Source organism: Lissotriton vulgaris, chromosome 1_1, assembly GCF_964263255.1.
Source record: "Lissotriton vulgaris chromosome 1_1, aLisVul1.2, whole genome shotgun sequence".
Lineage (NCBI taxonomy): Eukaryota > Metazoa > Chordata > Amphibia > Caudata > Salamandridae > Lissotriton > Lissotriton vulgaris.
Genome location: NC_141685.1, coordinates 1,168,699,086 through 1,168,726,716, shown reverse-complemented (window position 1 = coordinate 1,168,726,716; position 27,631 = coordinate 1,168,699,086). Strand labels below are relative to the sequence as shown.

General features: G+C 46.0%; 1 protein-coding gene across 2 annotated transcripts in view; it reads left to right on the top strand.

Moving 5' to 3' along the window:
* Positions 1–11,494: 11,494 nt before the first annotated feature.
* COL2A1 (collagen type II alpha 1 chain) overlaps positions 11,495–27,631 on the top strand; it is a 126,335-nt gene continuing 110,198 nt past the window's right edge. Inside the window, exons 1-7 of one of the 2 annotated variants that reach the window (XM_086964260.1) lie at positions 11,495–11,781; positions 20,198–20,407; positions 22,073–22,089; positions 25,032–25,064; positions 25,590–25,622; positions 25,780–25,833; positions 25,992–26,084. In XM_086964260.1, coding sequence (XP_086820386.1) covers positions 11,688–11,781; positions 20,198–20,407; positions 22,073–22,089; positions 25,032–25,064; positions 25,590–25,622; positions 25,780–25,833; positions 25,992–26,084 — 534 coding nt within the window. In that variant the 5' untranslated portion in view covers positions 11,495–11,687. The remainder of the gene's footprint in view (positions 11,782–20,197; positions 20,408–22,072; positions 22,090–25,031; positions 25,065–25,589; positions 25,623–25,779; positions 25,834–25,991; positions 26,085–27,631) is intronic. The other variant, XM_086964270.1, reaches the window with a different exon arrangement.

Sequence of the window (27,631 nt, the reverse complement as noted above, 5' to 3'; positions counted from 1 at the left end):
TTGAAGGGATGAGAATTGTATTCACCTAACACCAGTTTCTTAGATGGGCTGAATGCTAATGCTAGGGATGCATTGTTTTTGTTCCTGTAACCATATGATTGCTTCATGATGAAATGTGCAAGATGTGAATAGTTTCGTGAAGGCCTTAAAGAAATAGAGCATACCATAGTGACAAGAAACAAGAAATAGAGCATACCATAGTGAAAGGGTCTAATATCATTCTTATCACCTGCACTTTTATGTCACTGGAAGTGTTACATGCCTCATAGCATGCCTGACCTGCTATGCTCTATATCTTTTCATATATTTAAGAAGATAGGAGCCTGCCCAGCACCATGAGGGAAGGTATCAAGGTGGCTGCCATAGTAACATGTTTGGGAATGTGTATATCACGATAATTGCTCACAATTCTTATTGATAAACCCTCTGCTTCCCATCTGCCACTGAGTGGGCTTTGCACTCACAACGGACTAAAATGTTTGCAACTTTTCAGTAGTTTCATTTTTGCAACTCCTAAAAGTCCATCTCTTCAGACTTTCTTTAGCTCAGAGTCCTTAGACCAAATTGATTTCCACACAACTGCCCTCCCATTAAATCTCTGTACTCTATCTATGCTGCCCCCACAGTGAGTAAAATGTGTTCTTGCATCTCTGCACTCACTTCATCTCATCTCTTGCTATTCTAGTATGGACCACCTATTCTAACTGCCTCCCTTCCACTCCGATCCTTGCTTCCACACAGCGCTGAGATGCCCCAGGGTGAGATGAGTGCTATATTAAAAATATTTAACATAACATAACCAGCGGTGCTACTCACATATAGCCTCTTGCATCCCCAAATGTCTTATTACCATATTCTTATTGGACTCTTCACTGCTGAGAGGCTGTGTATCTTGGCCTATTCTCAAACCATATTTATCTCGCATTGCATAGGGCGAAGTTGTCCATTCACCATATTAAAAACTAGCTAGCCTCAACCACTCACTCGAACAGTTTAACGTGTGGTTTAAGGTCGTGAAGCTATCTGCAACATGTTTATCAACAGCCTCAAACCTGAGATACTTGTGACTGTCACTGCATTTTCTGGGCCAATGCCTTCCCTTAAGTACCACTTTCTGGCCAATTATTACATTTATAACAGTGACGTCTGGCAAGTGGTGAGGGGGTAAGTGCAATTCATAATCATAAAGGTAAATAAATCTTGGCTCTCCTAATCAGGTTGCTTAATTTAGTACAAAACAATGCGTTGTTACACGTGTGTGCCCAAAAATGTTTGTGAGCCAGGCCCGGTATGATTTGCCAGCCTTGGGATGATGGTGCATATGCCTGGTGATGTGCGGAAACACAGGGTACAACCTGACTAATGCGACCGTGAGAAATGAAAATTCACCTTTTTTAGTTCCTAAAAGGTGTCTTACGGTCACGTGGCTCTCTGCGTACCTGACTGAGCATGCAGCACAAAGCTTTTCGTCACAACCTATTGTGTGCTATGTAGGCATGCAATTGTTTCAGAGACAAACTGTACACCCTGTCTGAGAATAAGCATGAGAAGAAAGTACTCAACTCCCTGGTGATCTTCTGCAATTCTTTTCATACATGATGCAACTTTTCTTTATGAACAGACCTAACAATTCGGAGGGGGCAGCAGAGATAATTGAACTGACTGAAAAGCGAACAGAGGCAGATTTCTGCCTAAAATATAATTCTCGACACATATAAATATGGTTCAAACATTTAAACACATAAAGAACAGCACACCAAACAAAAAGGAGGAGCAGTGTAAAGCATACCAAAATATGGCATTAAAAACTGGAGCTGACTGTTAAAAGAAGACAGTTTTCATCTACCACATCATTTATTATTGCGAGGCCTTTTGTCGGATTGGGGCAGTATCCTTACAGTCAGGAGAGGGTTCCAACACATTAATATTGGGGCTTTGTCTCGCCTACGATTCAAAGGTGCAAATTAATTTACTGTTGAAATGTGGTTTCCATTCCGGGACACTTTCATTCATGTCCATGCCCAACCAATGCGCACGTCTTTCTTTCTTCAGGAATTTAGAGTAAACATTTAAACGTCACATCATCACCGGAAACGTATCTACATTGTTTAATTTTAATAAACTGGTCTGCCACAATCTGTGCGGCGCGAACCTCCTTCCAGATCCTCAGCCCGTCACTAGGATCTGCCTGAATATGACCTAACGGTTGACTTTTAGAGGTCATTTCCTGGCTAGTTGAAGTTGAGTACATAAAAAAGTATATGAAATCCCGTGATTAACACCGAAAAGCAGCTACGGAATTCATTATGTGCGATATAGAACACGGGTGTGCTTCGCACAGAAGTTTCAGAAGTATCAGATCCACAGTTAAAAAAAAAAAAAAACGTTGTTTCTCTTTGGGACTTGCCTCGGTCGGAGTGGTTACTGGCCTGAGAAATTAGGTTGAAAATGGTGCGGGCACAGACAAGCAAAAGACTGAAGCTAACAGGCGGCACGGTGCTGATCCATAGGCATCTGCGCGGGGAGCGGTGGACCAACAGAGAGTCGGGGTGGGGAGAAGACTGGCAGGGTGGCATGCACATGGGCGCTTTACACTTGACAATTATAATTTATTATTTACCGTCAGGGCGGCACAGTAAAAAAACTTACGTGGACGCGAAAGAAGCACCAGGTGGTCCGGACCATCCGTAGTAGGCACAGTCAGCACTCAGCATACAACGACGACGACGACGAACTGGTCACGCGTCCTGTCTTCGTTAGTTAGTACTTTCACTTTACTTGTGTTCTGGAACTTCTGGCAGCAGTGGCCACGCGCGGTGACGTGACACGTCCCAACAGCGTAGAAATGGCCAATCACCTCGACATGGCTGGATATAGCCATATGGTGATTGGCCATACAGTGCGGCCCCTTAGCAGATCAGCCAACACCCACGCGCGGCACCATCCTGCTGCAGCAGCCAATCCTGGCGCAGCGTTAACAGCAACACTGCGCCAGGATTGGGCTACGAGCAGGATACTATCTGCCCGTTTTGAGACCGGTGTCCGGGGTCCCTACCTGAAAGTGCCTGTGTCTAGTGCTATAGAGGGGGGGGAGAGAAGGTCTACGCATGCGCGGGTCAGTCAAAATTTTGCCTACTCCTGGATTCCACATGCGCATTGCGCAGTCTTGTTGTCTACTCCACTATTCTCTGCCTGTGCGCTGCCTGTCACTCTCTGCAGAAGCCCCGCCCCCCACGGCCCACTTCATTATACGATGCCCGATCGATTCTGTTCTGTCATGCTTGTCCCGGGGCCTGTAGCGCGCTGTGCGCTCACATTTATTTTTTGCTCACATCACATGTACTTTTAATCAGAGAGAGTATGTGTTGCAGACAGTGCGGTCGTCCAGGCTAGTGGGGCAACGCCCCAACGCCCCCAATGGACGCACCGCCACTGTGTGTGAGTACTGTCTACAATTGTATGTATATCAATGAGGACTAGCTAGTTTAAGGGAAAGACTCAGGTATGTACGTCAGGAATAAGGAAAAACGTTATTTTCCTTATAAAGCCCTCACCCACCGACCTAGTCGGTGGCATGCTTCATCATCGGGCCCACCACGGTGGCACCGAATGTGCCCCGGGTGTGCTTCAACGCCAGGTGACTGCGGAGCTGGTATATTACTGAGTGTGCAGTGAAAAGGGTGAGATAGGTGAAGGTTAAAAGCTATACAGTAGGTCCCAGCACCCGAGGGTAAATTATTTTAATGAACTGGGCCTCTGTTAGCAGATAAAAGGCAAGTAGACGTAGATTGGAGTGCTAGTTATGACCTCCAACGTCTAGTGTGGTCTACATGTTTCAGCCAGTGCCTTGTAGATTTTAAGCTGGCTTTCCTCAGGACCATTTAGATATGTGAAAAAGTGCAGATTAAATAATAAAATTAAATTTTAAGTGGTTGTGTTGTCTTTTGACTAAGTGCAGCGCACACTAAGGCGCTATAACTGTTAGAGGGGGATTCCCTCAAGCTTGACTACAGATAACACAAAGGACAAAGACAAGACGTACATGGTAGAGTCATATTAGTTTGGTATTAGATATACCACAACATGCCGACTTATAAGGTGGTGTGCGACCTATAATTGGCTATTGTGAGTTCATGCCATGGGCACGAAACTGGTGAGGGTTTATGAGCAAAACAGTTAGTGTTGGTGGTGGGCTAGAGAGCGTATTTACAAGGTGAGGTACAGGTAAGTATAATACTAAGTCCTCACTCTGTTTTATCTTGTAAAAAGCTTCATGGGTCGCCTGACAGAGAAAGAGACCCTGTTGGGATAATAATAACTTGTTCTTAATATGTCCAACCTGTAGGGAGAAAGAGTAGTAGCTTACCCCATTTGTAGCTGTAGCGGTTCTATGTGTACTCACGAGTATTGCAGTCTAGTTCCTCCTTGGACCTATTTGTCCTTCCGCGGCGCCCGTTGTGAGAGAGGAGGGCCACCCGGTCTCTTATTTATAGTTCTTGGTTGATTGGTTTCACCTGTATTAGGTGGAAAGAGAGGGAGGGGTGGGCGCTGTTCGCAGTGTCATGGTTGCACTTTACTGCGCATGCGCTGGGGAGTAGCGGGTGTACTGCGCATGCGCGGCTGCCTGGCACATGCGTGTTGCGCAGAATGAAGTTTACTAATGGCAAAGATGTGGGCGGATTGAGCGGCTCACGTTTTGCTTGATATTGTCATGTAGTATGACATATTCGAGGTCAATCAGGTATATGACTAGGAATCATGAAATATTAATCACTGGGACAGTGGCGGGTATTACAACAAGTGGGTGATAGTCCCAAGATGGGTTTGGCCAAACACGGGGGTAAGTGATGGCTATTCATGAGTGCACAAAGTGCACTGGGGACATGCAATTAAGGGCACCCATAAGGGGTACACTAGGGAGGGGGAAGAGGAGAGGAAGGGGCGCTCATGCAGTGATGTCCTGGCACAGTTATCGCTGCGGTGTGTGAGTTATCTTCTACTTCAGAGAGAATGTGCGGTTAGAGGGATTGCACAGCTAAAGAGTTCCATGGTATGGCACTCGAATATGTCATACTACATGACAATATCAAGCAAAACGTGAGCCGCTCAATCCGCCCACATCTTTGCCATTAGTAAACTTCATTCTGCGCAACACACATGCGCCAGAGAGCCGCGCATGCGCAGTACACCCGCTACTCCCCAGCGCATGCGCAGTAAAGGGCAACCATGACACGGCGAACAGCGCGCACCCCTCCCTCTCTTTCCACCTAATACAGGTGAAACCAATCAACCAAGAACTATAAATAAGAGACCGGGCGGCCCTCCTCTCTCACAACGGGCGCCGCGGAAGGACGAATAGGTCCAAGGAGGAACTAGACTGCAATACTTGTGAGTACACATAGAACCGCTACAGCTACAAATGGGGTAAGCTACTACTCTTTCTCCCTACAGGTTGGACATATTAAGAACAAATGATTATTATCCCAACAGGGTCTCTTTCTCTGCCAGGCGACCCATGAAGCTTTTTACAAGATAAAACAGAGTGAGGACTTAGTATTATACTTACCTGTACCTCACCTTGTAAATACGCTCTCTAGCCCACCACCAACACTAACGGTTTTGCTCATAAACCCTCACCAGTTTCGTGCCCATGGCATGAACTCACAATAGCCGATTATAGGTCGCACACCACCTTATAAGTCGGCATGTTGTGGTATATCTAATACCAAACTAATATGACTCTACCATGTACGTCTTGTCTTTGTCCTTTGTGTTATCTGTAGTCAAGCTTGAGGGAATCCCCCTCTAACAGTTATAGCGCCTTAGTGTGCGCTGCACTTAGTCAAAAGACAACACAACCACCTAAAATTTAATTTTATTATTTAATCTGCACTTTTTCACATATCTAAATGGTCCTGAGGAAAGCCAGCTTAAAATCTACAAGGCACTGGCTGAAACATGTAGACCACACTAGACGTTGGAGGTCATAACTAGCACTCCAATCTACGTCTACTTGCCTTTTATCTGCTAACAGAGGCCCAGTTCATTAAAATAATTTACCCTCGGGTGCTGCGACCTACTGTATAGCTTTTAACCTTCACCTATCTCACCCTTTTCACTGCACACTCGGTAATATACCAGCTCCGCAGTCACCTGGCGTTGAAGCACACCCGGGGCACATTCGGTGCCACCGTGGTGGGCCCGATGATGAAGCATGCTACCGACTAGGTCGGTGGGTGAGGGCTTTATAAGGAAAATAACGTTTTTCCTTATTCCTGACATACATACCTGAGTCTTTCCCTTAAACTAGCTAGTCCTTATTGATATACATACATAACCCAGGGGATACGGTCTAGCTTATCTAGTCCTCTCTCTCTCGTTGATTTAAGCATTACTGTCTACAATTAACACTGCAGACAGCAGTGTTCACAATTCAGATCAAGTTGGTCTTGTAGATGACGCAGTTCTGTTGGAATAGACATTGCTCCAGTGCGCTCTGTCTACACCATGCATATGTATTATTACAGGCTCCAGACACGCTTTTTGTTGCTTTGCGTATGACAAACTGATTAGCTGAATTCTACCTTACATAGCTGTGGGCCCTTGCTGACCGCTCTCTCTGGCCGACACTGTAGACATCAGTGTTCAAAATTTAGATTGAGTTGCTATTGCAGATGATGTTGTGTTGATGGCAACAGATATTGCTCCTAGTACGTATATCGGCAATTACATGATGCCTAATGCGATGTAAGCGGAATGTATTTATGCACCCTGTTTTATACCTATAAAAGTGCTTTAGGATTAGGAGGTTGTCTTGAATATTATGATTTATGCTAGTGAGTTTATGTTTCGCTGCGTGATTTATGCCTACAGTAATTGCATACTGTGTTTTAGGCCTAATCCTAATGTGATTATTATTGCGTAGGGTGTGCCTAACTGCTACCAGTAGTTACTGGTTGTGCTCTACATTTATTATTTTGTGCTACAGTTATTATATGTGCTACATCTACTATTTCTACTAAGTGCTGGTTCTGACAGTGGCCCAATTGTCCCTGTCAGGTGTATATAATCCCCTGTAGATACTGCCCAGTGCCAGTTGGCACAGTGTAAATTGTGTGATTATGATCTAATGTGTCTATGGTAATACAAAGGCTATATTTATATATAACCTTGTGTGGTGTTCCTTTTGTGGTGTGTCTAGTGTGTTGCTGCTGTGTGTGTGTGTTGCGCAAACGCCTTACACATTGCCTCCGGGATAAGCGTGACTGCTCGTGCCAAGCTACCAAAGGGGTGAGCATGCGTTATCTTTGGCGCGTAACTCCCCAGCCCTGACTAGATTGGTGGTCTCTGCCTGGCTTTAGCGCAAGCCTTAGCCAATCAGAGATCCCTTTTCTACCAATGCTGAACCCTATCTACTAACATGAGTACACATGGGTTAGCGCCAAAAATTAACGCTGCTTGAAAGCAGGCGTTAAAAGGACAAATGTTTTCATTTCTTCTTTATTTTCCGACTTTGCTTTTGTGCTGCATTGGGCAGCATACAAAGTAGGAAAAGGATTCAGGTGTGTCTAGCCATAATATTTTGTAGGGGAATGGTACCCTGCCTGTACAAAACGTTTGTACAGGCAGAGTACCCTATGGTAGGCTCAGGCTGGCACCCTAGGACTAAGGCGCTATGGTTTATGCCTGAAGCACAGCTGCTGAAATCAGCGCTGGCACTAGGGAGAGGGGAGGAGGGAACCATATCTCTGTGAATATGGCACTCTCCTGCTCTCTCCCTGTCACACAACCCAGTGCAACATTTTTGACTGCTGCGCTACGTTCGGTGAAACCTTTAAGAATCTGGGCCTTCATTTCTCCTTGTTTTTTTCCTCTTTCTGTGTGTGCTAATAGAAAGAGGAAAACACCTCCATGGATTGTTTTTGTCAAGGCAGGTAGGTGTCCCTTCCTGCACAAAAACAATAATTCCTACAAGGTGGACATCCTTGCACAATGGTGCAAGAGAGCCTGCATTAGTGCAAGGAAGTCATTTGTGCACCAGCGGAGAGGACAGGAGTGCGCCTTACCTCATACAGTACATTCCTGCCTATTTCTTTATATACAGATCAGCTCAGCAAACTGTTGTGCAGCACTGCCCTGCCTCAAATAGTTGTAAATGGGGCCCACATGTAAAAAAAATAATGTTATGACGTCACATCCCAGCATGGACGGCGACATCGCATTAGGAAATATTTACGAGAGCAGTGGAGCCTGTCTTTGTGTAACTATAGCTACTCAGGGAGAAAATGGATGAATAAAGGCTGTTAACCATGTGGGTGCGCATCAGAGCAAACAGAGGGGAAGTGATAAATAGAAATTCCAGAACGTTAACAAATAGCTGTTGTTCAAACACCAGCCTGTTTCCACATTCAAACAGCTCCGCCTAAGGACAAAGCACACATCAGAGTTTAAACGTGATTATTTCGGTTAAACAAAACATAAGAAAACTCGCTTGCTTCCGGATACGGAATTCTGCCTTCCAACAGGAATCAGCGCCGTCAGTGTGCAGAGAAAAGTGGACTTGGGAAACAAGGCTTATACTGTGCCCGGAGACGCGTTATATTTAGGGCAAAATACAGAGTGAGAGCTGCTCTTATGTTCTGGGGAAAAGCTGGCCTTTGTTTCTGAGCCTCCTTTGCAGCACGTGGAGCCCAAAGAGGAGAAACGAAGCTGTGGCTCTCAAGCTCCTTAGCTCATGAGCTCCCAGCCTGTCCAACCCCCAAGGTGAAGAGGCAGAACGTTCCCCGGACGCTGCAGCCAAGCTGCCTCGGCAGCTCTCCTTTTCAACATATTCTGTTAGTGATTCGGCCTCCATAACAACCTCTGAAGGCATCTCCGTCTGCCAGCAGATTAAGTGCCTGCCCATCATGGCTGCAGGAATGCCATGATGGGTGCTATAAAGTACAGCATAAAGGCAGGAGGCACACATGGAAGGGATCATCAGAAAGGGCGGACAATAAAACAAACGAACTGCTCTATCTAGGTGCACCAGCAAAACCGTGTGTTCAGAACGAGCACGACTGAAAAAACTGAAGTGAGATGCGGTGGTGAGCCACCTATGTTGGAGCAGGCGATCGATCCAGGCAGTCGTATGTGGCAGCTGTACAGATCGGGGAGAAAATCCAGGAAAGAAAGGTCCTCTGAACACTGCTCTCTACAATGCGGAGCTGTTCTGAAAGCTGCCCTTCTTTTATGCAGCTTCACTGATGTTTCCAGAGCACTGCTTCGTGTGTGTTTGCTCCAGGGATCACGGGCTCACACTGGCGGATCTTAAGAAAAGTTTGCCGTAATACCCGAACACAAAGTACGTTCGCCCTTGCTACAACAGAACCGCTCGTGTGCTCAATTGGCACAACGGGCTGTCCCTGGAGTTTCTAGAGCAGATGGTCTAACGTGCCAACTTCCAATACAAAATGACAATAAAATCGCAATTTGTTTCGCTCATTTGTTTCTAGGGTAGTCTGCGTGTATAAACTTCCGATCACTGCTTCTCCTCTTCGAACGTCGCATACAGAGAGCAGAGCTTTACTGTTCTCGCATCACCACAGTGAGCTCTCGTGGATGAATGATTCTATAGCAGAGCCTTCCTGAGCTCCACTCAGACACAGTGAGCTCTCGTGGATGAATGAATCTATAGCAGAGCCTTCCTGAGCTCCACTCAGATACCGTGAGCTCTCGTTGATGAATGATTCTATAGCAGAGCCTTCCTGAGCTCCACTCAGACACAGGGAGCTCTCGTGGATGAATGATTCTATAGCAGAGCCTTCCTGAGCTCCACTCAGGCACAGTGAGCTCTCGTTGATGAATGATTCTATAGCAGAGCCTTCCTGAGTTCCACTCAGACACAGGGAGCTCTCGTGGATGAATGGTTCTATAGCAGAGCCTTCCTGAGCTCCACTCAGACACAGGGAGCTCTCGTGGATGAATGATTCTATAGCAGAGCCTTCCTGAGCTCCACTCAGATACAGTGAGCTAGCGTGTTTTTATTGCAAACCTTACCTGTCTTATTCGCAAATAGTGTGCTCTAACTGTTGTTTATATACCATACCTTATTCAGCACTGACCTAGGCTGTCGCCGACTAGAACAAATCGTCTCTGTACTCATCTCAGATACAATGAGCTCTAACTCGTCTTTCTAGAGCAGAGTTGCTGCAGTACTCACCTCACTCCCTGGGAGCTCAGAGCTCTCGCTGCTGGTTCTAGAACAATCATCGCTCACACAGGCCCCGTAGCCAATGAAGTAGAGGAAGGGCGACCCTTCAGGGCCCATAGCCCCACGGGGAGGAGAGGATGGGGATTCAGCCCAATGCCAAAAAAAAAAAAAGAATCTTTGGTGTGTAGGAGCAAGTGTTTCTATTGCACCCACTCCAAATATACTATATTCGTGTGCCTCGAGTAAAACGTTCCCTGTGCCCACCTCATTTCAGTCTACTGCTGGGGAGGTTCTATCCAGTGTGCCCGGAGCAGAGCTGTTCTGCTTTTCCAGCGAGAGAGGAGGCTTTCTCAGGATTCACTGCGCACGAGCATCTCAAGAGCAAAGCGTCTAAACTCACCTACCCTCCTCACAGCCATTATTGGTGAAGCCCTCTGTGTACAATCACTCCTATAACAAGCTAACTGATGAGCAGTTCTTTTCTTAATGTGCCCATCTATGTATGGGGACCTCTCCCACACACCTTGGGAGCCTGGGAAACCTGCTCGTCTCAGTCCTTGCTCCGATGCATTCCAGCGACTAAATCCACTGTCACCAGTGATCCCCAGAAATCTGTCTGTCGAGGAAAATGGTGGCCGCCGTGTCTGCCTCTAGGAGGTGCGGCCACAGTGACACCGTCGCCGCTTTTCTACACCTCGCGGACTCTTCGGGCTCTGCTCAATCTGTGATCGTCAACGGATTTTTAAAAACATCACTTCACGGGGAAAAAGTCGAGCAAACTCTGCCCGCAGTCTTTTCCAGGCTTCTGGAATGGGCAGTAACTTACTTACTTACTAATCTTCGTTGCCCCGCCGTAGACCTCCCCGTCCCAGTCCTCACTCGTGAGGTGGAGTCGCCTCGGAATTAAGGACTGGAGCGAGGAGGACGCAGATGAGGGGGTAAGGAGAAGGGACCTGGCTGACTGGGTAAAGGGCGTCTGGCGGCTCTGGTGGGATCCCGACAGACAGGGACTAGACGCAGGAGGAGAAGTGGGGTTTTGAGGATGAGGAGAGCTCTGACACTCGGGAGAGAGTAGGGACTGGGGGAGGGGGAGTTCTGGATTTTGGAGAGGGATGGGGCTAGGGCTTTCAGGGGGAGGTCTCTGGATTTGACGAAGGAAGGGGCACGGGCGTTGAGGTGATGGGAGGGCTCTGTGTCTCGGTGAGGAATGGGAAAGGAGCTTTGAAGAGCCGGTGGGCTCAGGTTGCACCTCCGCTGGGGGGCAGGGCCGGGCCACAAGGCCCAGATATACGCCGGCGCCCGGAGGGCGGAGGGGACATATAACTGCGGTGCCTTGGTCCAGAGCAGTCGGGGTGAAGTTCCTGCTGGGGCCGGCACTGGATTCTCCTTCTTTTCCCGAGGGGTCGGCTGCATGAAGGCTCGATAGCTGCTGGGGAATATCCGCTCCTCCTCCCTCCTTTTCCTCGCAAAGGTCCTGCATGTCTAATATTTAGACATGTTCAGCTTTGTGCACTCACGGACTCTGGTGCTATTCGCACTCACCCAGTTCATTTTATTAGCCATTGTCAAGTGTCAAGATGAAGATATCCGTAAGTAGCCTCGCTGCGCGTTTCTCCTCCGTGGGGGCAGATGTCCTTGGGATATCTCGCAAGCCGTAGGAGCGGGTTGTCCTCTGTCGAGGGCCTGAGGGCAGTGGGCTTTGGAGAATAGGGGTAAATGTTGCTGCCAAATGTGAAAAGTGTGAATACATGTTGAAATGTGCAGGCTATTGACACTAGCGGGCGAGTCGATAGCACTGAAGCAAAAAATGGTTAGAGTGTAGAATATATGAGAGGAAAGGGACGAGGGTAGAAAAGTAGCAAAGGTGGATGTTTGGTGTAACATTTCTGGGATTACTTTTGCACCGTGTTAAACGTGGTAAATAAGCGAAGAGAATATGAAACCTGGAGGCGGTACATTTGTTGTGGGTATGTGGTACAGGCTTGAAGACTAGATGACCCAGCGAGTTAATGCTACCCTCTGACACCTGTTGTGATCCGCGGTTCACCAGTTCGCTCCCCGCTTAGGGCACTTTTGGCCTTCCTTACTAGCGAGGCTGGCGCATTTCGCACTATAAAGTGCGTATTGACAATACCTGTTACAGATTAACCTTATACACTGCATACATTTGGTAGAAAGTGCCGCATTGATCAAGCATATTATTATTATTATTACGAGTGCATAAAGGAAGGTGTTAGACACCAAAGGCAGAAGCGGGTTTCGTGGAGACAACAGTAGACAAGTTCGGGGGCAGGAGCAACATTTTAAGAAGCCGTTCTCTGTGACATATCTTGAGGCGTGGGTTCGGCAAAACAGAGACTGAAATCTATCAACTTAGACTGAGGGCCTCACGGTGTCAAATATGTCTTGAATGTCAATTGAATGTGGGACAGAAAGGTACCTTCAGTGCTCCGGCGCCGATGGCAATTGTGTGTGCGTGTGGATGGGTACCATATATGTGGTAGGAAGTATTCACGTGGAAGACAGAATCCTTCATAATATAAGATGTGGTGTACAGGTATTATGGGTGGAGAAGTGTACATGATATGAGAATAGCTAATACCTGTGGGAGGTGCCCCTTTTATGAAGGGGAACTTATACCTAATATGGGGACGAGGAAGTGTGCATATAGCGAGGGGTAGAAGCACTTGGTGTGAGGTACGTATGTGCCTAAGGTACTGGTGTTGATGAGAGACCCACTGCCTATGAAGAATGAAGGCTGCAAATTCCAATTCATTGGCTGCTCTTGCACAAAGCCTGTTATAGGTCGCTCAGCTTGTGCCTAGAACGGTTACGAAAATCTGCAATCTTAGAGCGATCTGAGCAAAACGTCAACAAGATAGAGCTCATCCCTAGTGTCCTGTATGTCAGGGTCACCTATTTTTAGTGTATTTCAAGATTCAACGACCACTTCGGTTTCAGTCAACGTTTTAAATGTGATGTCTGTATTCTACACGTGGACAGCCAACAGCACTCCCTTAGTGCTCAGACGCAGCTCGGTTCACACTGAATATGTGTTTTAAGTGTAATGTCTGTTAAAGACCCTCTGGGCTGTTATTATTGTGAGACACTAAGCCCATGATAGATTTTAATATATTCCATGGGCAGCTGCTGCTAAATGAAGTGAAGGGGGCTTCAAAGGCACAGACGCAGAGGTGCTTGGGCCCGCACATTCCCAGACTATTTACAGCTGCTTTCAGAATCAAAGAGCATTAATGTACGGTCTGGGGCCAGGAGGAAGCACAGGTTTCGCTTGTAGACACAACACAGACACTCACTGTCTGGAGAGGGCAGATGCTGCGAAGTGGGGGGCCGAAAGCCACACCGGTGAAGCAGGAGTTAGGGGATGCACTGGGAAGGTAGGACTTGTGGAGCTAGAGCACAGAGAAGGTAGGGTCACAGAACCCGAGGGTCTGGGGAAGGAGAGCAGGTGGCACCGGAGAATGTGTGGGCTTGGTCCCTGGGGAAGATGGGAAATATGGAGCTGAGGCATTGAGAATGTATGGGCTGGGTCATTGGAAAAGGTCGGGGGTGTAAAACTCCTGAAGCATTGGAGATGTAGGGCTTGGACTACCAGAGAACGGAGGGACTGGCCGATACAGCACTGGAGAAGCCTTGTAACACATGCCCCTGCAGCTCCAACAGTGCTGGGGTCCCGGGCCCATCAGGTGGCAGATACTCAATCTAAAACCTAGGATATCTGTGAGATGTGCAAGTTTAGGGGACCCTCATCACATTTGCAGGGGGGAGGGGGGCATCATTTTGCATTATGCCACTGTGAAGAAGGTGGTGATCGGTAAGTCAAGTTGTGGAGAAGGTAGAGGCTGGGGTGTAAAGGCTCTGGAGAACGTAGGCATCTTGTAGCTGGGCATTACGTTAGTGCCAAGGTTTCAGGGAAGGTAGAAACTGTGGAGGTGGAGCAATGGGACTCCATGGGCACAATGGTCCAGAAGGTAGTAGCTGCATGCTGGGGCAGGTGCTGTAGAGAAAGTATTCCATCGGGACAATCAGGCAAATAAAGATGACACAAGCAGAGAAGCTAACGGACTGGAGAAGACAAACAGTGAAGGTGGGAATCTCGAAATCATTTTGAGTCCATTAATTAGGGCTACTGATGAATCTATTGAATAAACTTGAAACATGAGACGTTACCGGCCTGGTTACTGCAGATTCAGGAGAGACGTTACTGAAGAGGTGGGACTGAGTTACCAGAGAGGCTAGCACCTGGGGTGGTGGAAACTGCAGGGTGTAGTGAAAGAGGTACTGAAGAAGGTATGGAGCGACATACTGTAGCAATGGAGAGAGCAAGGGCTGTGAAGTGTGAACCATCGGCATTGGCGAGGCTGGGGGTGGTGAATCCACAACACTGGAAATGTCATGGTTCTGGGGGCTGCGGGACCAGAGAAACGAGCTCTTAAGCATTGGGGCACTGTGGAAGGCATGGGCTGTAGTCTGAGTTCACCAGACTGTGGAGATGAAATGCAGTAGAACTGGAGGAACTTTGGCCCCAGTAATAGCATGGGCCATGGTGGTAAGGCATTTGCGAAGGTAAAGCCCAAGGGACTGTGGCGCTGGCAAAGGCATGGGCTGTAGTCTGAGTTCTGTGGAGCTGGGATTGTAGGTGAGGGGGCACTGGTGATGGAAGGGACTTTGGCAAGTGGGGCACCGAGGAAGACACAAACTGGTGTAGCTTAGGCTAGGAGAGATGGTGTGCCCTGTAGTCTGATGCCTGTAGGCTGCTGAACCGGGGCACCACAGAGGCGAAGGGAAGTGGTGGCTGAGCAAGACTACTGGAGGCATGTTGGGGCCCAGAGAAAGAAGCAGGAACTGACAATTGATGCCATGAAGGGGACGATTCAGGAGTTTGGAGCTATTTGAGAGGCCAGGGCACTGAAGAAGACGTACAGGGAGTAGGGAAAGCAATATAGGGCCAGGTGGCAAGCTACTTACTATAGCAGATTGATGGACAACAGGTTGTGAGCCAAAACAAGGGAACCTCCAGAGAAACCACCTAATGATTGCAGGAATGCTAGAGCCCCCAGTGTGCTTTAAAGTGGCACTCTAAAAATAGGCCCAAGGAAAAGAAACATATTTTAGGCGCTCCAGGAGTGGACAGTTGCCACCCTCCACGTCTCTCTTTTTCAGTGAATGTCAATAGCCCCAATCTGCAACACTGTTACTGCTATTCTTCAAGGAACAACGAACAGAACTAGCCTGTGTTTCTTCCACATATGTGGACGGGTGTTCCCAATATGCGTTAGAGAAAGGCAACCTTCTGACAAAAAATGTGCTTCGACTTTTTTTTAACTAAGGTATTTCTTCAGGAGGATTTGGGTGGTAGAAAGATGTATTTGGCCTGTTTGGGCAGATCCTTGTACTGGGTACATTCCTTTTCAGTCTCCACTTTCCAAAAGGTTGTAAATCAAAGATTGGAAACTGTTTTGCTCTCTTTAATTATCTTCTGCTGTGTGGATTCCAGTCCCGTGAAGTGTAATCTTTCCAGGATCGTTAACATATGTTGACTGGTATAACTGAGATGGTAAATGTGTTAAACGGTGGGTTTCATGACAGAAGGGTTTGTGCAGTGAATGCTAACGTTGAGATCAGCAGACGGTGGGCATTTAAAGAGTACACCGTTAAGATCGGAGTAGTGGATGGCGAAGGCGTGTGAGTTTGCATGCAGCTCTGCAATGAACCAACCGAAGTCATTTGTGAAGTAAGATATTGCTAGAGGTTAAAGAAATGCAAAGCACCCAAAACAGTGAAGTGACCTAAACATGACACCAGAGCTTAAAAATGACACGTTGGATTGTAATTGATGAAATACGGGTAAAGAACGGGTAAAGTGAGTGAATTCCATGTGATGGGTTATGGCTCACAGAGCGCTTTTGTGTATTGTAAATGGCGCACAGAATATATCATTTCCTGCTCTCGTGTCGATTAACTTTAAAGCCCACCATGGCTCCCAATCTGTGCAGCGTATGAAGGGAGGGTGTTGTGGCCTCCTATGAAAGACACCCATTCAGCGCTGTGGACGTCTATTTGCACTGGGAAGACTGGCGGCGATGTTTTCCAGATGGGGCTGACATGCCATCCGTGTTTGTTCAAGCCGGCCCCTGACCGGGAGCTCTGAATTGGGTCCTCTGTGTCCTTGAGAAAAGGCCCATTCATGAGTGGAAGGGTCCGCTGGGCTACCCAAGCCTAGCCTTTACCAGGCTTTCCCTTTAGGGGCGGCAGGGGGCAACGAGACCCTGCAAGAGTAACAGTGGGGCACATACATTCCCAAGCTCACTGCAGAGCACACCTAGACGTCCCGCAGTGGAAAACGTATACAAAGGGTGGCCCTCAAGGGGTACCAGCGAGACATTCACGAGCCCCCTTTAGGGGCAGCACCGGAGCACATACGTGCATGGTCTCCTCTGCAGGGGCAGCATCGAAGCACAGACATGCACGACCCCCTTGCAGATGAGCCCACAAGCCCTCCATAGACATCAACTCCCTGCAGCAGCCTCAGTTGCTCACAGACCTGTCCCGTCTTCCTGCAGCAGCACCAGTAAGAACCAGAGCTGCAGGATACGGTCACAGGAGCAGCAGTGGGGCACAGAGTTGAAGGGTTTCCTTGTACCTCCAGAACCCACTATGGGGCAGAAGGTGCAAGGTCTGTCTGCAGGGCAACAGTAAAGAACCCAGAGCCCAGTAGGGTACCTAGGAGGACACACAGTTTCACTGTGTTCCCGCAGGAACACTCTAGGACACAGGGCACCATACCGGGAATGCATGAACAACAGTGGGACAGAGCACTTCCTAGTGTGAGTGCAAGGAAGGAGATGTGGCCTAACGGCTGGAGCTGAACACTTTGAAGCTGGGAAACCAGGTTCGAATACTGGCTTCGGCTCAAAATATCTTGATTTTCAGCACATCGTTTTGTCCGCATTTAGTAACAAGACTTGTAAGGGACTTTGACTTCTCTTGTAAAACGTTCTAACGGCCGTGGGCCCGGTTCCTATTATATAAACCTGCAGAAAAAAACAGTAATTGGACACACAAACCCAGACCCAGGAAGACCAGCCAGGGATGCTGAACCCAAGAACGAGCATGAAGGGGAGTGAGAGGCCTCAGAACCTCGGAATTTATGTATAAGTATAGTAGTGGAACAGAGAACCTCAGAGTTTAACTGATTTGATCTACTTATGGTGGATTAGCCGGTCAAAAAAATGTAGACCTTGTCAGTCGGGTCACAAGAGGGAAACATAACTCGTGATTCAGCTGGGAGGGCAGCAGATAGCTATAGAGCTTTAGATTCTTCTTCCAGGGACAGTGGTGAGGCATAAACCTGCAGGCTCTGCCTAAAGGGGCAGTAGCAAGTTCTAAAACTCCAAACTCTGTCTGTATGGACAACAGTCCAAGACAGTAAACTAGGCTCGGCCCATAGAAGCAGTAAATGGGCCCTGTGGCCTGTGGCTTGCCATTTGCAAGGGCAGCAGATGGTTAGAGAGCTTTAGAACTACTCCCCTTGTTGGACAGTAGGGGAAGTCAGAGCCCCACGATTTGGTAGGAGGGGCACGGAACATAGTTGTAGGCTCTATCAAAAGGGGAGAGCATGAGGCACAGACCTCAACTGTGCACTGTGCCACTGTCCCCAGAATGCACTTTTCACAACGTTCTAAAAACAAGTTAACTAGAGAGCACTGAAATTGTAATCTTGATCCCAAAATGTCTCTACACGTCCATTTATCTAACTCATCCCACGAAGTAGAAATAAATGCTAGCATTATGTCATAAAACAAAATGTTCCTAATAAGAATATATTTACTGCAGTGTTTGCTTACTTTGTATATGCTCATGTAAATTAGGCAACCCCCCAACCACTCAAGTCTTTATCAGGCTTGCATCAAGTCCAGAACACCATAGGAAACATGGCCATAAACTAATTATGTTCCAGTTGCTGAAGGTGGTTGCCTGTCCATGCCCTACCACCTCTCGAATGTGCATGCAGTATCTACATGTGTGCATAGCGACTACGACAAAACGACCCTGATTGGTTCATGCTGTCTGGCAGCATGACTGCACACACACTACTCCTTGTGAGCATTTCTGGTAAATGATGCTTGTGGATGTGTGCCTGTTCTCAGTCCAGACCACCATAACACGGAGGGCAATCCCATAACACTCTGGCCCCTCACACCCGGCATGCCCTTGAGTTGGCCTTATGAGGCAATCTGAACTAATGCAAATTTAGAAAAGACGATAAAATCTACGTTTTTAAAGACACTGTTTACACACCTTTACCTTCTTCTAATCAGCACTGTACCATCTCAGGGACGGGCTTTTACTTTCCTTTAACTTCTCTTAAGCCCAAACTTTCGGATATCCTTGGTACTCCTAGATTCACACTTTGTTACCTGCCTTCACCTTCATTTAAAACTGTGTCCTTCTGGTCTGGTCTCTTCTACCGGGTTTCCTGCATTGATTCCAACTAAATCACTCTATTGCCATGAAGCCTCTGAAGTGGCCCAAAGGCGATATGCAGGGCCTGACAGGTTATTCCAACAAGCATTGCCCAAGTGGGTTGGAGCTCTTGGTGGCCGGGTTTGAAATGTCAAGGCCGCTGCTGGTGCCTTTGTCACTTTACCCAGCTCCAGAGGTTAACTGCAGCAGGCGTGAGCGAGAAAGAGAGGGAGGAATGAGCAAGTTAAAGGGAAAGCGTTCAGAGAGGAAGAGGAGAAAGATATGATGGATGGATGGACAGTGACTGTGCCAGGAGAAGAAGTGAGTGGTGCTGGTTTGCACATTTGTGCCTGGGTCACTTTTTGTTTCCCAGTAGGCCCTGACGGGTGTTGGTGTTATATGAAATGCATGACATGCTTTAAATTAATATGCGGGGGCAAAATGCCTTTTTTTCTATTTGTTCGACTTATTATTCTCTCAAATGTTTAGGAAGTTTGCAATCTCTCATTTTCTTACATTCGCAGCACAGAGCCAGAGATGTAAGTAATGTCAGGCACATAAAGTGCTAGGATGTGCTCAGTATGTTTATGGACTACGAGTACAGTATCAAGTCTACTCATTCCTTTACCATTCATTCAAAGTAGGTATATAAGAATGAGCTCAATAGTTATGGTATGGAGTATGGAAAATTAGAAATCAGGAGACACACTGCCCCCTTTGGGAAATCTAGAAATTGCACGATAACCTAACCACTACATTAAAAGGAGGTAGAACCGAAACAGGCTCTGACATCTGACTGCCTCAGCCCCAACACTCACAGTGGCTCCAACGAGCCTCGGAAAGTCAAGGTTTCACGAGAGGCCATTTCGTCTCAGACCATGTATGAGATTGTGGTTATCTTATAGTAGGACGTCAACATAAAAGGCGTATTTTGTATGCTGGTGTTCAAGCACAGTGATGTCTTTAGCTCAGCTAATTGGCAGTCCAAGTCTCTACTTTTACGAACTCGTAATATATATGTAATGCATAGCTTGATGTCAACCAAACTACACCTCTCCTCGTGTTGCATCATGCTATTACATGAAAGCGCAGGATACGAGAAGGGTCTCATTGGTTACATCTAGTCATAGATATAAAGGATAACCTTAGAAACGTTATTGCATGATTTAAAAAAAACTTTTGCAAGTTGCAAAAGATTAAAATGTACGTGTTATAAAAAAGGGAAAGCCCAAGTCCTTATAGTAAAAGAGCCCCGCCCCCCCCACACTTTTTCCCCCTACATTTTCGTACATTTTAATCTTTTGTAACTTGCAAAGGTTTTTTAAATCATGCAATAAAGTTTCTAAGGGTATCCTTTTTTATATCATACATCTAGTCATAGAGTAATCCTATTTGTGTTGCTTATGTGTCTGCATGCTTGCACAGAACGCTCCGCTGCTCTAGGATATGTAGGATGTGTGCTAAGACGATGACCTCTTTTTTCTTTCATTCTTCATCTGTCTGGCCCCTCCCCCCCAGTGGACGCTGTGAGTTGCGTTCAAGATGGGCAGCGCTATAGTGATAAGGATGTGTGGAAGCCTGAGCCCTGCCAGATCTGTGTGTGTGACACGGGCACCATTCTCTGCGACGACATCATCTGCGAGGAGGCCAAAGACTGCCCTAATGCGGAGATCCCCTTCGGAGAGTGCTGTCCCATCTGCCCCACCGAGCCGTCCTCCACCGCCAGTGGTCGTAATTTATTTATTTCTGTTCCATAAATAAATTACCAGAATGTGCCAATGTCAGGATGTGCCGGGTGTTTCCCAGAGATTGCACATTCGTGGGGTGCTGCTGAGAGTGGAAGGCTGCACTGCTTCACTCCGTTCTGTCTCCTTCACAAACGTCCACGTGCACACCTTGCTACATGTGCACTAGTCATGAAGCTTGGAGCACATGCGGAGCCTGGTTTCGGTCCAAACTAGAGGGGCATATAGGGCAGCAAGGAGATCTCTTAGAGGCCAATGCAGGGCAGGGGATTCAGTCACATCATGTCAAGCCTGGCATGTGGCTGACTCTTGTCAGGCCCAATTGGCGTTTCAAATTGTGTGCTCTATTGTAGAATCAGTCGTCCAGTTTCCCATAGTGCATTGCTCCCAGGGAAAGCCTTCTACTGCTGAAGAGAGTCTCCCAGACTTGCATTCCAAGAGCCTGAAAGTACACCTCACAATGGACTTCCCTGCTTGTGGGGCCTGTTCAATACATGTAATTTACACACCAGTGCTTCTTAGATGCCCACCCACACCGACTGCTGCAACTTAATACACTGTCACTGCAGATCTCCTGCTACCTCTCCCCCGTCCGCAGAGTGTTTTTAGTCAGGCACATGGACCATCTCGCTTCACCCATCACTCTCCATCCCTCTCTCATATCACCGGCACTGCGCCCAGCCCTCCTCCAAAGAAATCATGCAGACGGAGCCCAGTATTAAGAATAGGGGTTATTTTCTTTTGTTGGGTAACTGCATATGAAAGGCCGCAGGCGAGTCACACCTTTCCCTCTGTATAGAATAACTAAGATTCGTGCTACAACGATACTTCCACCCAGTCTGACTCCACCAGTGCAAAAGGCTCTATGCAGTTGCACACTGATGAGTACACTTCCACACAGGCACGTGCAGCTGTGATGTTATTTACCCTTCTGTCTGTACACAAAGCAAGTATTTAGGGAGTGCAGCTGTGTGGACCTTTATCTAAGAGACAGAACTGCCGTGAAGCAGCCTGTGGCCTTTTTAACTCTTCACTTACTGGGGATGCAGGATACTAGCTATTGCATGCCTCACTTAATGTATGTTTACATACTATAAGAACCGACGTAAGTGAAGAGTTAATTTAAGGCTATTAACAGTTTTCTTATCTGCATTCTGTATTTATGACGGTGACAAATGTTGTTTTTAATGCAATGCATTGTTATGCTTCCTTTCACCATCTTGTTCTGAAACAGTTGGTGTCTAACATAGCTTTTCCAACTGCATAATTTATAATTTCGCCTGCTAAATTAATACGTATGTTGTGGCTGAGCTGAACATCTTTTACACAATAGCTTTCTATATGACCCTTTGTGCTCAGTGCTCTGATGTCATTCGTGCATGGATGTCTGACTCCTCTCACAGCCTACGCCATATGCCACATGCAGATTCAACGTCTTCTCCACCCTGCCAAACCTGCCACTGTACCACCCAATTACATGGGTTTGGTGGGGAACTTTACAACTCGCCCGTGACTAGCCGTCATTTGACTCTCTAATCCTTGTGTCCTGGGGTGCTGTGTATGCCTGTGGACGATCAAAGTGTCAGGATATGTTGAGTGTATATAGGCTTATGGACAGCTTCTGACCATCTCTTCTCTTCTTCAACAGGGCAAGCAGGACCCAAGGTAAATTCTTTTAAAACTCAATTCCCATTTGCCATACTTCTTTGGAGAAATGCTGATAGGACTGTTGGGCATGTAGTTACTGTGGTCACTAGACTTTCAAGATACAGGAAGAAAAAGGTAGGGATTCCCTTTAGCTTTGGCAGGTAGGAGAACATAAGGAGGGAACCCAAAACCTGCAAGTCTTTCAGTAAAGGGTATAGTTAGCTACTGTGCTGAAATGTGCTGTTCTCCGCCGAATTCCTACTAATAGGGACACTAATGGGACTACTGACTGAAGATATAGTAAGCACTGGTATTGCCAATACGCCTGGCCTAAATATTTGGTTGTAGAGCAAAAAAAAAATTCAAAAAGTGGTAGCTGGTGTGCAATTTAGATTTATTTTTGTTCTAAAGTATAACATAATATATTCAAGCATTACAAAATGGCCACTCGTATAGGAGCAATCATGCTAAAAAATCAGGTGCAGGACACAAGGCCGACTTTAGGGCAGTCCGACCTGAGAGGCCGCACTGGGCGCTGACCTGTGGAAGGGGGGCGCTGACCTCATGGGGTGTGCTGTGTAAAGCAAAAACCTATGATTGGAGAGATAAGGGGCACCTTGGCCCGGTGGTAGTAAGAGAATCAGAGGGGGAGGTCATGGAGGTGGGGGCGTAAAAAATGATTGTCGCACCGGTGTCCTTCAGCACTAAAGCCAGCCCTGGCTCGCACAAAAAAACATTGTTAAAAACATGAAATATAAGTAAACGTTGATCCACGAGCCCTGGCACTGAATTACACGATGTTCTCTGTGTATGGATACAAGGTGCACAAGTAAAATGCTGTCACTAACACAGAGGACAGTCAGTACCAGAAGTGGGCTGACACATTGCCCCCCCCCTGTATGTTATGATGGGCAAATTATTGTATGATTGAACATTTAAAATAACAAGGGATGAAGACCACTAAGCAAATGCCCATATATGTATGTATAATAAACGTTTTATTTGTTTGAAAAAAAACATAAGTGGTGAGACAACTAACACTCTTTCAAAGGCCAGACCTAAAGATGTACTGTAGTTCAGAAAGCATAAAGGCGAGATCATTAGATGACTGCATGTGCTGAAGGTCAAATATGAAGTTAGAGGTAAATGTAGGAGAGGGCTATCACTACTCCACGTTGAAGAGTATAATGATGAGGTCAGCGGAGAAACACCAGCCCTCCATGTCAGGGAAGAACATTCAAGTTGAAGATAGGAAGGGGCTGCCTGTGCTCCAGGTCAAGGAGGAAGTGAAAACCAATAAATGAAGACCTGTTGTCCAGGCTACAGGTTCTTCAAAATACAGCGGCCAGGTTAGTGCTGAATCTCCCGTCTAGATCACCCTCAGCACCCATCTTAAAACTCCTTCACTGGCTTCCTGTAAGGAAGAGAACCAGGTTTAAAACTTCCTGCCTAGCAGACAAGATTATGTACGATAGGTGCCCCACCTACTTGGCAAAGAGCCTTAGCTTGTACCTGCCTCGCAGGCCATTAAGGTCCAGTAATAAATCTCTCCTTACCCCTCTCAGAGTCCGTACCACAAAAAATGGTGGAAAATCATTTGCCTTTCTGGTGCCTACCCCCCCCCCCCCCCCCCCCCCCGAAGGAACTGGCCCCCCACCTACGCACGGCAACTGATCATAACTGCTTCCGTAAGGAGTTAAAAACATGGCTGTTTGATCATTAAACCATCAGATCTTTTCTCCAACCGGAAAGTCAGAAGGGCAGCCTCTACTCCATATCAGTTAGGACAAAACTGAGGTCAGGAAAGGACTGCCTGTACTGCAGATGAGAAAGAAATGTAATGGTAAAGGCAGGTCAGAGAGGGTAAAAGCAAGGTCATTTAAGTGCAGTACTTTCAGAAATGCACATCGTGAAATAAGTTAAAGGTGAACTCTGTAAAGGACTGCCTGTACTTGAAGTCAGACAGGAAGGTAAAAGCAAGGTTAAGGGAAAACATTTCGCACTCCTGGTCAGGAGTTAAGGAAGAGGCAAAGGCAGATGAGGACTGCCAGTCATGAGGGCTGTTGTCCTAGAAGCTACTTATATCTCTTGGAGCAGAAACATTTCGGACCTGTTTATTGACTAGAAAAGACAACACGTCCCATATAGGTGAGTGACAGGCCTGGCCACCCTTCTCCCTTTATATCTGAAGTGTACCAACCTGGCCAGTACCTGAGACAGAAACCTTAAGACGACTTACCTGGGAGAAGCAAATGTGTTATTAGTGTTCTGAGTGGGATTCTCTCTCTGGAACTGGTATCTGCTTAGTAAGTGGAAATGAAATTCAAATGTTGAGTGCGAAATTTGACACATGTAAAACAAGACTAAAAAGATAAAGCCGGAGATCAAGTAGGTATCTAGTTTCCACAATAGGTGAGGAAATAGGCTGCCTAATGCGCAATGTAATTTTCACACACTGAAGTCTAAAGGTGCTATGTGTCTTTGGCAAGCATGCCTATTATGCTTTGCCTTTTAGAAGCACAGAAAAATGGTGTACATTTGGAGGTGGGGCACATCTGTACTAGGTACATAAGGTTTAATGCTAATAAACTATTATTTTAAAACATAACAACAATTACTGGCATTTAATCTGTTCCCAAAATAAGGGAGACAAATGAGAAAAAAAGAGGGTAGACATGGTGAAAGTGAGAGGGGTAAAAAAGGACAGAGCGAGGGGTGCAGAATGTACACCCGAGATTGTATGTGATGGACAAAGGTGCTCTCAACTCTGGTCTGATTGTCATTGTTAAGATGTAAGTGAGAAAGGGTCATCTGCCAGCAAACATAACCTCCAGTTAAATTAACTGGCCTATCATCGAAATTCCTTCATGATACAACACTATCATTTTAGTATCTTATTATCATGCTGCTCCGTAAACATATTAACGAAACCTTTTTTTACTTTCACTTTTAACTTGTAGGGACAAAAAGGTGAACCCGGTGATATTAAGGAGGTAAGTTTGGCTTCTTTTGTCTGGATGCAGGATTTCATTAATGTATGTCTGCTCTTGAATATGGTGAAAAGGGTAACTCGTTGCTGGCTTACCTTTTACTTATGATTGGCCACTGTTGTTATCTGAGCCAAGAACCGACAGAATCAGCTAGAGTCTGGCGTTAGCAAATCAGTTTATGAGATTCAGCCAGTTGGAGTAAATGAACGTTGTCAAATTGGGCAATTACTGTAATAAGCATGGAATAAACTGACTACAATGCAGGATGAAAGTGTTGACAGTAAAGCAGCCCTCCGAGTTTAACGGTTTATTAAGTACATACACCAATTATACAGCAATGGCTGATTCGTGCAGTAAATATGTTCAATAAATATGCTACAAGACTTAGTCTGAATTGCTAAAAAGCTTTTAGTCTAGCTGCTAGCATTAAGGTCATTTTAAAAATGTCCTGTTCATTTTTAAATGAAATTACTTTTCTCTGCACAACACTAATCTGCAATTTTTCACTTTGTATTTATTTTGATATAGGCTGTAGGACCAAGAGGACCCCCAGGCCCACAGGTAAGTACCCAACTTAAGATGTTATCCCTTTTAGCATATCGATTAAGAAAAGAAGATGAATTTGATAAAGACTGTATGCCCAAAACAGTAGCCAGTGGTAAATAGCATGGCCATCCTATTAGACAGCAAGTTAACTGTTGCCGTTTCTCTGTTTAAGGGACCATCTGGTGAACAAGGTGCGAGAGGTGACAGAGGTGACAAGGGTGAAAAAGTGAGTACTTTGCAGTTTTAAAACAGACATCTGAATTGCATATGAATCTTACTAACCTGAAAATTGGTCTTCTTGTAATCCTTTGCTTTGACTTACATTCACATGCAGTGTTTTTACAGTACATATACATTGTTTTCTCTCTTGTCCATTGTACGCAGGGTGCACCTGGACCACGTGGAAGAGATGGCGAACCTGGTACGCCCGGAAACCCAGGGTCTCCTGGACCACCTGGCCCACCCGGACTTGGCGGAGTATGTGCTGTGAACTGTGTTTCATCGTGTTTTTTAAACTGCTCCTTCAGTGATAGAATTGAACCCAAAATCTCATTGCTGTTGTTTTTAAACTATATAGGGCATGCCCTTAGGGCATATACATGCAAATAGAACAAGCAGTCAGTAGTCAATATTTTTAAAAAGAAACAACTGAGAGGCAAGGTGGGTGGGTGTAACGAGGTGCTCACAGGGGAAAGTGGCGGGGTGAGAGGGAGGAAAGAGAAAGTCTGACAGTAGAAGAAATAACGAGCAAGACCCTTGGGAGAGACACAGCATCAGCGAACAGAAAATCCTATAATTGAAAATGAGTCACTAGTGTAGTTCAAGGCAAGGATTGCATTGGAGACTGAACTTAACGATCATAACAGCCAATAGCACCAGGTGAGAGACAATATCCCACTGGAATCAGCCAAGATGCAATAAGCAGAAAAGCGCCAGTGGTCGAAGGGGATGGGCACAAAGCCCACCCTAAACTTATTGTAAGCAACATGTCTGTTTGACAATGATGCTGACAACTTGAACCTTAATACATATAAGAATGTATTCAAACACTGCTTTGCAGAAAAGATAACAACCTAGAACAGGCAAGAATGAAAAAGAGCTTAAAATTTAAACGTAGAGTTAAAAAAACAAATTTGATCTAAGTATGCCTTTCCTGGCCCAAAATGTATGTACCAATCTTTTAAAATTCAGTCATTTACTGAGCTTCTTCATATTTCAAAAATATCCATGACAATCTATATAAATGTTGCTGCATCACACATAAAAAATGATTGCACATCTTACTTTCACACTTTTTAGTTTGTGCGGCTGGACTGTATTCGCCAGATGTATGAACACATTTTCTGGCTGCAAACACTGCGAATTGGTAAATCTCAGTGAATGCAACAAGATAATGTGTTCTTCTAATATACTAAGCCCATTAGAGCTAAATGGGATTTGGAAACCCTTTGAAATTGCTATTCCGGAAGGGTGTGTTTAGGAAGCCCCTTCTAAATAGTGATACATAATGGTATGCATTAAAGTTTTGCGACTAAAATATGATCTCAAAACATGAATATTTTGCATACCACTGAATAATAGTAGTAACCCATTCACAAATGGGAAGCAGTCCCCAAGGGTCCCATTCCCTTTTTTGAATGATCAAAAAACATTTTTGGGACTAGGCAATGGTACATGGAAACATTGCCTAATTTTAAAAACTTTTTTTGTTTTAGTTTTTTTTAACACATCCCATTTTCCTTTAGGGAAACCGGGACATCCCATTTGCCTTTAGGGAAAACGGGCTGAATTTAAAATAAAAGATGATTGCTTTATTTAAACATGATCACAGATATGGTATTCTGGTGATCCCAGCAGACTATGATCTCTGTGATGGCAGCTAAGTATAGTGGGTCACAATTTGTGCCCTGAAACATTAATATTCATGAGGTAGGAAGATTTGTAACCCACTGTGATTCAGTATTTTGTGAACTACCTATTGGTACATAGGTTGGCTCGCAAAATACCCACTTTTTGTGAATCAT